General features: G+C 39.2%; 1 protein-coding gene across 5 annotated transcripts in view; it reads right to left on the bottom strand.

Moving 5' to 3' along the window:
• HECTD1 (HECT domain E3 ubiquitin protein ligase 1) overlaps positions 1-7,863 on the bottom strand; it is a 91,968-nt gene extending 84,105 nt beyond the window's left edge. For 2 of the 5 annotated variants that reach the window (XM_024551345.4, XM_024551346.4), the window contains exons 1-2: positions 7,298-7,862; positions 5,735-5,895 (exon numbers count right to left, since the gene is read on the bottom strand). In XM_024551345.4, the coding sequence (XP_024407113.1) occupies positions 5,735-5,874 (140 nt within the window). In that variant the 5' untranslated portion in view covers positions 5,875-5,895; positions 7,298-7,862. Of the gene's footprint in view, positions 1-5,734; positions 5,896-7,297 lie in introns of all 5 variants that reach the window. The other 3 variants (XM_024551347.4, XM_024551348.4, XM_045188246.3) reach the window with 2 other exon arrangements.
• Positions 7,864-13,410: the final 5,547 nt, after the last annotated feature.

The raw sequence follows: 13,410 nt of genomic DNA, 5'->3' as shown, positions 1-13,410 counted from the left end.
ACCAAATGAATCACCACTTGCATCTTAACAAAATCCCCAGGTGATGCAGATTATGCACATTTAAGTTTTAAAAGCACTGCTCCTGACAAGAGACAATTCTCTCCTTACACTATGGATGATCCATTCTCTCTCCTATCCCACACCCCCATTCCAACCCAACTTCTCAAGTTTTCCCGCACTCTATCTCCCTGTCTTGTCTTCCTTCTTACTCCTCAACCCATTCAAATCTGCCCCTCATTACCACTCCACTTGAGCCCTCATTAAGATTAGTGCCCTTGAGAATGTTGCTAAATCCAAAGGACACCTCTTAAGTCTTCACCCTACTTGACCTCTCTCCCCATATTCAACACATTCGTCCTTTCTCGAATTACTTTCTTTCCTGTGTTGACATGTAAACTAATGACACAAAAGCAATGGTTGATAACAGTGCTGGTGCTTTAGCATGAATCAAGGCAGCAGCACTAAACTGTACAACTTAATAGTCTGTACTACTAAGCTCTGGCATGTAAATTTTAAAAACAAAAGTTTCAACAGAATAACCTTGATGGAGCAAAAAAATAATAATAATAATAAATTTTACTAATCTCAAACCTTGAGTGTATCTTTTTAATATTCTACTTAAGGAAACAGGAAGTAAGCATAAAGCACTTCCACAGACCAAAGGTTGATGGTTGTGTCAAGGAAAAGTATTTGTACAACCTAACTAGCTAATTTTTTCATCAAAACCATTTTTACCTGAAAGAACTTCAAACGAACTGTGATTCAGACTTGGATATCTGACATTTTCTCAAAAATCAATGAAGTAAGCCTTCCACTTCAAGGGAAATAATTTGACTATTTGCTGCCATTGACAACATACAAGTGTTCAAGCAAAAATTTTAAGTTTGGAAAACCTGTGTCTGTCATCATGAGAGTAACAGCTTCCGAATATTTTAAGATTCTGATGAAATCAGTAGTCATATTAGTAAATGTGTTTTTGATACTATAGAATGACATGTCAATTTAGAATATCCACATAACTTAGTAAAACAATATTTTTCACATGACCAGTATATGATTTTACTAACTTAAAAGGTTTTAAAATCCACTCAATGCAGAAGACAGACTAATAGATTTTAATGTAACAATATGAAAAGTTCATTGATGTGATTTCAGAATCCACATTCTAACCCTTAAGAAACTCTCTTGCCTAGTTTTGGTATGGTATTGTACCAAAGGAGAATATCCTTTGATGTTAATGTAAAAAAAATCATTACATTTCTCCCTTTTCCTACTATGGAGGATTTTTTTTTTCATATATTTCAATCAAACAGCATGATGCAACACACTAAATGCAGACGCAGATATGAGAATCCAGCCAAATCCAAACTCATGATCTCTGCCCTCCACACATGGTCCTCTTCCAGTATGCTCACCTGAATGGCATCATCATCCACTGTAACCTGAGTCATCCATGATACCTCCTCCTTTCTCACTCTCACATCCAATCATTCAACAAGTCTCATTTTATGTCCTAAATGTCTCTCAAATCTACCAACTTCTTTCTACTTCTATCACAACAATCTTCTCACTGGAGCATAACCTACCAAGTCTACAAACATTTGTTCTCAACTATTCTCCATAAAGCAAGTAATGTTTTCAAAAAAATTAATCCAATCACTCTTTCACTTCACTTCAATGCCTTCCCACTGCTCCTAACATAGAATCAAAACCTTTCCTTACCATACACAAAAGTCTACATCTGATCTTGACCCTACCTCAACTCGGCTCTCCAGCAACTTCTCCTTGTTCCAGTCACATTAGCTTTCTCCAAGTTCCTGAATCATACTATGCTTAATCCCACCTCAAACTCTTCACACATTGCCTTCCCTTTAAACACCCTTCTACTCTACCTTTCCACACTTCATCTCATAAACTCTTATCCTTCACATCTGCAGGAAAAACTAAAGAAAGCCATTCTAGCCATCCTCACCTCTCCAGGTCGTGTCCCTACTAAATGCTGTCACAGAACCCCAAACTTCCCTTCATGGCACTCATCACAATTTATAATCATAATTGCATCATTACTTAGTATCTGTCATCCCTATTAGACTACTGTGCACCAGAAGGAAAGAGACTGTATCTGTTTGGGTCATCACCATTCTCTAATCTGATATGAAAGAAGAAGACAATTAAAAAGGGTTAAAAAAGCCTTGTGCTGTTGTATATTTATCCTTTACTATAAATATACAACAGGAGGTTTTTATCACTGGATTCAACAACTTTGGAACCCAGACTCAAGGCAGTCTTCCTTGGAATATCTCTCTAAGCATATACACTAGGAAAATGATTAATGGTGGTTGGTTCTAGAGAGATTAATTAGCCAGCAGACAAGAAAGGGAGAGACTTACTTTTTCACTGTATATCCTTTTGTGCTCTTGTAATTAAGTAAAATTATTCTTAAATATAGCAAGCCTTCTAGTACCTAGAAGCACTATACTTAATATTCCATTTTCTAGATTTTTCTGGGTAGATCTTACATTCTTCTCAGAAGGAAAACTTTAAATTATATTATCTGAATATTTAGTAGCAGGATCCACAACTGCCCAGGATTTATCTACTTATGACACTATATATGATCATCATCTATTTTACTGTGAATGCAAAAGTACTCATTTTTGCCCTGGCCCAGTGGCTCAGCTGCTTGGAGCATCATCCCATATACCAGAAGTTTGCGGGTTCGATTCCTGGTCAGGTCAGGACACATACCCGGATTGCAGGTTTGAGGCACCCAAACGGGGGTTTGGGGCACCAGCAGGAGGCAACCAATCAATGTTTCTCTCTCTCTCATCAATGAACATTTCTTCAGGTGAGAATTTTTTTAAAAAGTACTCATTTTTAACATTAAGTTGAACTCAATGACATATCAGAAATGAAAGCAAAACTAATGCCAAACCTGAATTTTACTTTCTTGAGCACTACCTTAGGTTCAGGCATTAATAAGAAGCATCTCAGCTTCACAGAAAATGTACGTCTTAACTTCAAAAAGACTAGCAAGCCCTGGCTAGGTAGCTCCGTTGTTTAGAGCATCATCCCAACACGCCAAGGTTGTGGGTTACATCCCCAGTCAGGGCACATAGGAGAACCAACCAATGCACGCGTAAGTGAAACAACAAACTGATGTTTCGCTCTCTCTCTCAGAAATTTAAAAAAAGAAAACTGGTACAAAAAAATGGAGAGCCATGTACAATACTAAGTTAAAGAAGCACAATTAACTGTTATGTGAAAAGCCCTGTGCTAGGGATTTCACAAGTATCCCACTGAATCTTCACAAAAACCTGTGCCCAAGTCTATCCCATTATGAAATTTCTGCCATACCATTCACCTTTCCTCACTAAACAGACATAAAACTATTAATACAAGCTAATCAGGCAAAAATCGTATCTGAACACACTAACTAGATAGCTTTTGTTTTACTTGACATAACTAAGGACCATTTGCTACTATTTTATGAAATCGAGTTGGTATGGGAGATTTTCACCAATATTCAAAATAAACACATCACCTTGTTTTTCCCCTGACTTATTTGCTGGGTTTTTCAAAGAACTTAAAAAGACTCTACAAAATTAATCATAGTTTCATGAAATAAAGTCCCAAAACATAGTTCAAAATTAGGCATTTAATAATGACGACATTTAATAATCCACTTTTCTTGAAACACTTTTCACATATATTCTTTCCTTTACTTCTCACAGGGAGCCTACCAGAAATAAGATTACTGCCATTTCAGAGGTAGAAACTAAGGCTCTCAGAAGCTAAATTACATAAGTGTCCAAAAATCTGAACTCGGGTCTGATGCCACAGCCCATTCTTTCCATCACACCGAGCTACCGCTCTGGTTTAAAGGAACCCGAGACAATTTTCCTTGTGAAGACGAGCACATATGGCTGTAGAACAAAGAAAGCAAACTAAAGCTTTAAAAAAAGTTGAAAATTTAATCAAATGTCTATTTTTTGATAGACAAACTATTGGTACGCTACACGAAACAGGCTTGAACATTCCAATTTGAAATACTCTTGTATCTTCACTTAGTAAATAAAAAATATAAATCTCATCTGACTATAGTATCCCCCTTTTTAAAATGGGGGGTGGCTCAGGTTTGAGCGCAGGTCTGCAAACCAAGGGGTCGCCAGTTTGATTCCCAGTCCGGGCACATGCCTAGGTTGCAGGCTGGGTCCCTGCTGGGGGCACGCATAGGCAGCCCGCCACATATTGATGTTTCTCTCCCATCTTTTCTGTCTCCTTTTCCCTCTCTCTAAAAATAAGTAAATAAAATCGTTTTTTAAAAAATTACATCACATCAAATATGAATTTCCTAGAAGGGAAAATGCAAAGAATAATGATATTAGGATGGTAGGTAAAGATGAGTTTTACATTTTAAAAATTTCCTTTAAAATTTTTAATATAGTATAGTAACACTTTTATTTAATGCCATTACAAATACCTCTACTATATTTTAGTACTTAATAGGAGATATGAAATGACAACTGATTTTACTGGCAAATATGACTTACTTTTTAAAATACCAAAAGTAATCCTCAAGTTACTAAAGACCCTCTAATGAAATTCATGACTACTCAAAAATCTACTTCACTTCTCTATGAATCCTGCTAAAACGTTAAAACAAGTGTCAACAGAGGGGCTAAATCATGATATAATCAAATTTTGTTACTACAAAAGCTAGTTGAAATTAATGGGCCACTAACAGACTGTAATTCAGAAATTTTGTATGTAAGGATTTTTACTATAATAGTTTACTCTTTTAATGGGACTTAGAAACTAAGAATTATTAATTATTCATTTATTAATTCATCTTCAATAATTACTCATTTAAAAATATTTTTTCAATTTAGTGAGTAATACAGCCTTTATTCCCACCTCAAAGAAATTAAGATTATACCAAATCTTATGTCCACATCTCAAACATTCTACTATCTACCTCAAAATGGTATTAAAACAAATATCCGAGTTTTCATTTACTTGGAATTCAAAACTGTAAATAGCATATGAAATAAACAGTAAAAAACAAGGGGGTGTTCAGCATTCAGAAGAATGGTTACTGGGAATTATCACATAAGTGGAAAAACCTGGCATTAATGGCTAATCTAGGAATGAATTCTCTTTTACATTTTTGCACAAATTCTACATTTTAACCTCTGAATAAAATTGTTTAAACTCTCCAAAATTCAAAATGTTTCTACTATTCCAAAAAGTATGTCATATGGGTAGCATCCAATTCACACACTCCAATGTGAAATGTACAAGCTGACTTCCTATACAAAAGTAGGATATTATGACTTTAATACTTATGAAAAATGGGCAGTTATAAATATGTTCATTATCATGTATATTTTCACATCAATTTCAAGTCAATTTCTTGGTACAGAAATAGCTACACTTGAAGATAAGTATCTGTATTTTCCCAGTTCATAACATATTTTGAAAATGAATTAACCAAGCTATAGATTAAAGTTGTATTCCTACTAATCCCTGTTCATTCAACAAACACATACTTGCATCATCACAATTATCATTACTCGACTCACAGCAAAGTGTAAGGCAAAACTGTAGAAACTTTTTAAAAGATAGTTTAAAAAGCTCTAAAGAAAATTCTACACAAACTGAAGTCAGCAAATGGTGAAAACAGATGTCACTACAGCAATCCCAAAGGAAGATGATGAAGTGGTGTACTTACGTTTCAAAACAACGATCCACGTTGTCAGACATCAAAAGCAGCATGCATAGCTGTTCAAGGGCTATTAGTTGCATGTCCCTTTCATCTCCCTGTCCCATCTGTAGCCATTCCAGCAATGTATCTGGATCCACATCTGCCATGTTTTTTCAAAAGCCTCTTTGCTTAAAAAAGTAAAGGGGAAAAATTCCTTTAAATGTCCAGGACTGATTAGCTTGGGTTTAAAAATTTTTTACATTGGCTGGAAACCAATTTTCGTGGTATCCGCCTACGAATTAGGAAAGACTCATAAGTATATTTCTTATGAAATATACTTATAGTACTTAATGCAGTTTTTCAACGTTCCTTATTCCTCAGGTTTAATGTTCACATATCATACTAAATAAAAACCAGTTTTTCACAGGAGTGTAAGCTGATTAGGTTGCTTCGTAACTGGAAACTGGAGCTGTTTGTCAAAGACAGTCAAACAACCTTCCGATCCCACTACTGCTATCACTAACGTCAGGGCCAAAAAGCAAAGAACACCTTACTAAAGGTTCTTTTTTTTTTCCATCAAACTTCTTCCCCCTCCTACACCCAAAACTGATCTTCAGGTAAGGGTTAGATTCAGACTCTAGCACTTTAATCCAATCCCCTCCAAATTAGGTTTCTGCTTTAAAATTACCTCTAGATTCACAAATTTGGTGACTTCTCAATTTACTCACTGTTATTTTTAAGATGTCTAAAAACAAACGATAATTAGATACAAGATCTATCTACGAATAAAGACTTGGTTAGGAGTGTTGGTAATCTTGTCAACTGTTCTCAAGAGTTTTTAAAAAATGCCAAAAGTAAATGCAATGGACTAAAACGTCACGGATCAGAATTCAGAATATAGGCCAATCTAAAGGCCCTCTTTCCCCATCCCCACAGAATGGAGCAGTTAGTTAAAAATACACACAACTAAGAACCATCTCCAACAGGCAAGTCATTACCTAAGCGCCCTGATGGGAAAAGAGCTCTGGGTCCCAGGAAACCCAGCTGCAGGTGTGTGAATCCAGAGGCGGGCCCCGGTGAGCCCGCAACGGCGGAGACCCGCAGGAATGACCCAACACACTCGGGCCTCGACGAGCCCCGAGCCGGGAGGCGCAGGCAGCGACTTCAGTTTCCAGGCACCAAACCTCAGTAAGTTAGCTACGGGTGACCAGGAGGAGGGGGAAGTCCTGGAGGAGAAGCAGCAAGCCTCCATGCCCGAGAGGAGGCCGTCGGGCAGGACGGCGGGTCTCCCGGGAACAGCGCCCGGAACTCTCGAGGCCCGGCGGATCGTTCCCGGCTTTGGCGGGGCAGCGAACCCTTCTGAAGGGCAAGAGTGGGGAGGCCGCCTTGGGGTCTAGGTCGGGCAGCTGGGCCCTGCCGCGGGAGGAAAACAAAGGGGCTAAGCGGGTGAGTCGGCAGCATCCCCGCCGACCTCAGCAGGGGCTGGAGTCTCGCTCCCGGCCCGTTGCCCGGCATCCAGACCTCGGCCCCCAGGCCTGGCCCTTCCGACCGCCCAAAGCGCTCCCGCCTCTCCGTCCGTCATGCTCTTACCCGGTCTTGTCGTCCCAAACCGCTCCAGCCCAGCTCCAAGCAGGCCGCGGGCAGAGCCAGGCCCGGCCGCGGCCCTTGAGTTCCCAGAAAGCCGCAGGCCGCGCAGGTCGAGCCCGGCAGGCAACACAGGAAAAGCCGCGCCTCGTCCCTCCCCTTCCTCCGCGGGGTCCTCGCGACCGAGAAGCGAGAGGTTCCCTCGACCGGCGAAAGCCAGCACACTTCCCGTCCCGAGCACGCGGCTCGTCAGGCCCCGCAACTCACAGGCCCGCGCACTGCTGCCTGCGGCGGTGGGGGGAGGTCGCGTCCATCGCGATCCAGGACGGGAAGGGAGGAGGGTCGGGGGAGAGCTGGGCGGAGAGGCCGAGGAGGGCAGGCGAGCTCGGCAGGGGCGGAGCAAATGGGCTCTCGGGGCAGCCACCCGGCTGTCCGCCACGTGGGGCGCTGCGGAGACCCGTCGGCCAGCCGCGCCGGGGCGCCAACCGGCCGGAGGCGTAGCTGCCCGGCCAGGGCGTTCAGACTTCCTGGGGCTGCGACTCCCTCGGTCCTGTCGGCTGTCGCTTTTTTGTCATGCGTCCTGACGCCTTACGCTTTGCTGTCACTGCGAGCGCGCTGCCAACACCTCGCACTGGTGCACGCAAGCCTAGCCGGTCGTACATTTAGCGTGCTCCTGCTGAAGGCTCCACGCTGCGCATCAAAGCTGCGGCCCAACCTGTCTTTGCCGAGCCTCCCACCGCGGCGACCCAGACTCACCCACGAGCCTCCCCTCCTCCCCGCTGGTCGCTCCTTCTCGTGCACGGAAGTGCATCGCGGGGGGGTAAAGCGTCTCTCTTCGGCCCCTGGAGACTAGCCACCCGTCAGAACAACCAGATAGAAAACCTTGCACCACACCCCTGGAAAGTAAATACTAGTATTCTATTGTACAGATGTGAGAATTGAGGCTCCAAAAAGCATAAATTCAGGCCGAATGGCGTTCCAGTAAGCAGTAACACCAAAAGTGTGCTTTTGAGTCTTTCCTGCGGGTGGTGGTCTCAAGTATGTCCGTGGTTATTCCCCTTAAACGTTTTCTTTCACATGCATTAAAAATGAAATATTCTTGCTTAGAGGACATACTTGGAAATATTTAGGATGTAATTAATTGGGAATGTGAATATTGCTTTTTCTTTAAGAAATGAATCCCTCGGTTTGTGAGATAAACCTTTGTCCCAGACACTCCCACTGTACGTTTTCATCTTTTAAACAAAAGTGAATATTACATGATAGTATTTGAGACGTGTCTCATTAAGAAATCAGAGAAGCTGCTTCATAAAGTTGAAGAACCAGTATTTTGTAAATTACAGATTTTTATTTCAGATATGTTTAAGCACATGTCCCGCTGTCTCAGGTAATGGTCCCTATGTCTCCTGTTAACAAATCAAGAGAAAAGCGTAGTGGATTCCACTATCCTGTTACAACTTCAGAACATTAGAATAATTATTTGGGAGCTATGAACGTGATTTGGAGCTGCCAGGAAAATCTTCAAGAAGGAAGTGGCATTCTTTCTGGACCTTGAAGACGGGGTAGAAAGTGGACACAGCAAGGGAAGGAAAAAATTACTAGCAAAGCTTGATATGTTCTGAGGTAAATGAAAGAGGACCTGTGCCTCAAGCAAAGAACTCAGCGAAGAGAAGGAGGGAGGGTCAGGGATAAAGTATGCAGGGCCTCCAATGTGGGCACAGGCAAAATTTAGGCTGAGGTAACAAGTTCTGAACTAGAATATAGACTGGAAAAACTAGAGCCTTAGAAAGATTGACAGGGCAAGTGTGTTCAGAATGGCTAAAAAGAGCTACCTACAAGGAGATTAGCTGGAAAGTTGCTGAAATCCTCCGGCAGTGCAGAAAGGAAGGGCCTAGGTATTGGCCATAAGAATGCAGAGGAGTGCTTGCTTCAGCAGCACATATACTAAAAAAAAATAAATTAAAATTGGAATGGCACAGAGATTAGCATGCTTGCTGTGCACCAATGATACACAAATTCGTGAAGTGTTCCATAAAAAAAGAATAAAGAAAAAGAATGGAGAAGAAATACATCTTAAAAATACTTTAATAAATATATTAGAATTTAAATGATTAACTTCAATTTATTTTTTAACCTGCAGAGAGAAGCTAGGAAAATGATGATGCTTTTAACAGAAAATAGAACAGAGAGAGACTACTCTTCACTAACTTTTTAAGGTATTTTCCTTTGTTCCCTCAACATCTCCATCCCTATTTCTTACCACCAAAATTAATCACTATAATATGCTTCAAAGAAACCTTTATAAAAAAATGCTGTGGCCCTGACTGGTGTGGCTCAGTGGACTCAGCGGGCCAATTGGATTCCCCAGACAAGGGACATGCCTGGGTTTCCGGCCAGGTTTGCAGCTGGGGGGGTGGGAGAGGCACTGGATCTTGATGTCTCATTCAAGCCTCTCTCACACATTGATATTTTTCTCCCTCTCTTTTACCTTACCTTCCCCTCTTTCTAAAAATAAATAAATATATTTTTTAAATAGACACTTATTTATTAAAAATGCTGTGACTTTAATTGTGATTTTATTATTATACCATTTTAAATTCAAATATGAGATCCCAGAACAAGAGCATTAAAAGACAGGAACAAATCACCCTGGCCAGTATGGCTCAGCTGTTTGGAGTTTGGTCCTGTAACCAGCAGGTTGCAGGTTCAGTCCCCCATTGGTGTGCATAGCAGAGGCAGCCATTCTCACGTCAATGTTTCTCACTCCCTCTCCCTCCCTTCCCCTCTCTCTAAGCCTGTACTCTGGTGAGAATTAAAAATAATAAAAAATAAAATTAAAAAGTTTTAAAAGAATCAACCAATGAACACATAAATAACTGTAACAAACTGGTGTTTGTCTCTTCCTCTCTCTCTCTCTCTCTACAATCAATAAATTATATATATAACTCCAGAGTTTTGATAGGGGAACTCAAAAGTTCAAGATATTAGCTCCAGTCATAGTTGATAGGCTTAAATGATTAATGCATGTGGAAAGCTGTTATCCCAGGAACTGGAATGGTTTACTCCATGCAGGATATAAGCATCATTAAGTTGGACTAAGTAAACTTCTGTAAATGGGTTGTTCAAGACATCTACCTTACTGCAGAATGCTAACTCCGTACATTAAAAAAGCCAGATATTAAAAACTTTAGTTTTCAGTGTACAAGTCTTGTGCTTCTTTTGTTAAATCATGGAGACATTTTCATGTGTACTTGAGAAGAATGTGCATTCTGCTTTTGTTGGGTGACTGTTAGGTCTAGTTGCTTTCAAGTATTGTTCAAATCTTCTGTTTCCTTTTTGACCATTTGTCTGATTGTTCTAGCTATTACTGAAAGTAGAGTATTGAATTTTCTAACTATTATTATTCAGTTGTCTATTCCTCCTTTCAATTTTATTAGTTTTTACTTCATGTATTTTGGAGTCTGTTGTTAGGTGCATATATGTTTATAGTAGTAGTTATGTCTTCCTGACAGATTGGCCCTTTTATCTTTATAATATATCCTTTTTTGGCTCTAGAAACAATTTTTGTCTTAAAATCTATTTTGTCTAATATTAGTACAATTACTCCAGCTCTCTTTTGGGTACTTCTTTATATTATATGTTTTCCTTTTTTTTTAGTTTGTCTTTTGTAGATGGCATATAGTTGGATCACTTTTGTTCACCTATTCTTCAAATTTTGACCTTTGATTGGAGTGTTTAGTCAATTTACAATTAATATAATTACTGATAATTTTTATATCTGCCATTTTTCTTTTTGTTTTCTATGTGTCTTATGTCTGTTTTGTTCTTCTAATTCTCCATTACTTTTTTCTTTTGTGTTAAGTAGTTATTTTCTGTTATATCCTTTTAAGTCCTTTGTCATTTCTTTTTCTATATATTTTTAAAAGATTTTATTTATTTATTTTTAGAGAGAGGGGAAGAGAGGGAGAAAGAGAAGAAGAGAAACATGTCCAAGAAAAATATCAATTCGCCCTGGCTGGTGTGGCTCAGTGGATTGAGCACCGGCCTGCGAATCAAAAGGTTGCTGGTTCGATTCCCAGTCGGGGCACATGCCTGGGTTGTAGGCCAGGTCCCCAGTGTGGGAGGGCACACAAGAGGCAACCACACATTGATGCTTCTTTCCTTCTCTTAAAAAAATAAATTTAATTTAATTTAAAAAAAGAAAAACATCAATTCATTGCCTCTCACACCCCCCCAATTGGGGACCTGGCCTGGGAATTAAACCTGCAACCTTCCAGTTCACAGGCTGTTGCTCAATCCACTGAGCCACCCCAGCCAGGGCTCTTTCTATATGTTTTTCATTTTTTAGTGATTGCACTGGGGATTATAGTTAATGTCATAACTTTGAAAAAGTCAAATTTTGATTAATATCAACTGAATTTCCATTGTATACAAAAGTTTTACTGCAATACAGCTGTATTTTCTCCCTCCTCTTCATGCTATTATTGGCACATAAATCACATTTTTATACACTGTATACCCATCAACTCAGTTTTATAATCAGTGCTTTATGCATTTGTCTCTTAAGTCAGACTCAGGAATAAAAGAGTTATAAACAAAAATACATTCATACTATCTCATCTATATATACTTTTACCAGTGCTCTTTACCTCATATTGCCTTATTTTAGGCTATTATTAAAATTTTTCAAAATACTAAGTTTGTAGCTGTTATTTCCCTATTTATCCCCCTTTCAATATTTTTGCACTGTCATTATGTAAAGTAATGTCATTTAGTGGAAAGACTGAGTTTGGAATCAAAAGTCCCAGCATCTACTAATGCCTTTCAGTCCATTAACTGATTTTATAATCTGGATTAATCTGTTTAGTCACTATCTGGGCTTCAATTTTCTTAACTCAAAGTGGAGAGGATAGTATCTGGCAGTATTTGATCCCTAATTTCAAATGCCACTTTCTCAAATATAGGTCCTACCACAGACAAGAGAAGTTCCCTTGTCATTCTAGGCTAGCAGCTGATGTCCAGAAATGAGGTCAAAATCTTTATAACATTATAGATGAGTTTTGCAGCAATGGAAAGAAAATGACTAAGAATAAACAAGAAATTTTAAAAGCTACTTCAGATCATCTATTGCTACTTGCAATATGCTTTTCAAAAAAATTCTTCAACTTGCATATTGCTTTCTAGGTACATGTCTATGAAGAAAATATAACTAAAAGAATAATCTCATGAATACTCCCAACAATGTCATAAGTACCTATTCCTCAGGGAAATTCATTTTAAAAATCTAGTCATAGCTAAGCATAGGGGTAGGGATCAGGAATACCTGAGTCAGCCAGCTATTTGAAATGATTTTGTGGCAGGGGAAGGAATACCTGGGTTTTCAGAATAGATTTACTATGTTGTTTTTGTCTCTTGTTTCCTTGGGTATAAGTTCTACCCTTCCTATCAGTAGTTTTGTTTTTAGGTAAGAAAATAATCATTTTTACCTTGGAAGTGATTTTGAACGAGCCAGGTCTCAGTTTTAAAGTACCAGAATCACCATCATTAGAGTATGCAACCTTGTGACCCATAAAATCTATTTTGGCCATTTTCCCTGGCCCCACTAAAAATAAATAATAATAACTGTGGTAAAATGAGTTGAAAAATAATTTCTGTATACCTATGGGCCGGGTATGAAATTCTTCATCATAGACATTTAATTTAAGGGTTGAATTTTATCAGGGATACCTAGGACAATAAGGTAGCTGTTGGTGATTCATTAAACAGAAAGTGAGTTTTGGTTTTTTGCCCTTGTTGGAAACAAGTCTACATTGAAAATAACTTCTACACTGGGGTTTTATTGGTTGATGAATTTCTGACCACAGTGATTCCTGAATATTAATGAAAAGGCAAGTCAAAGTAGATGATCTAGTTAGTAGGCATCGGTATGATTCAAACTTATATACGAAGGTATTCATTCTAAGGAGATTATTTTGTCCTCAATCTTAAGAAGATTGAGTGGACTGCAATTCTGCTAATACTTGCATAACTTTCCACCTGAGATCCTACTAGCCTTTGCCATACTCTCTTCCACTCTTTGTAACCAAGTAAAAATAAAATATATTTTGGTCTTCTTTCAC

Source organism: Desmodus rotundus, chromosome 7 (assembly GCF_022682495.2).
Source record: "Desmodus rotundus isolate HL8 chromosome 7, HLdesRot8A.1, whole genome shotgun sequence".
Taxonomy (NCBI): Eukaryota; Metazoa; Chordata; class Mammalia; order Chiroptera; family Phyllostomidae; genus Desmodus; species Desmodus rotundus.
The sequence above is the reverse complement of the archived record's forward strand: the minus strand, read 5'-3'. Positions and strand labels throughout refer to the sequence as shown.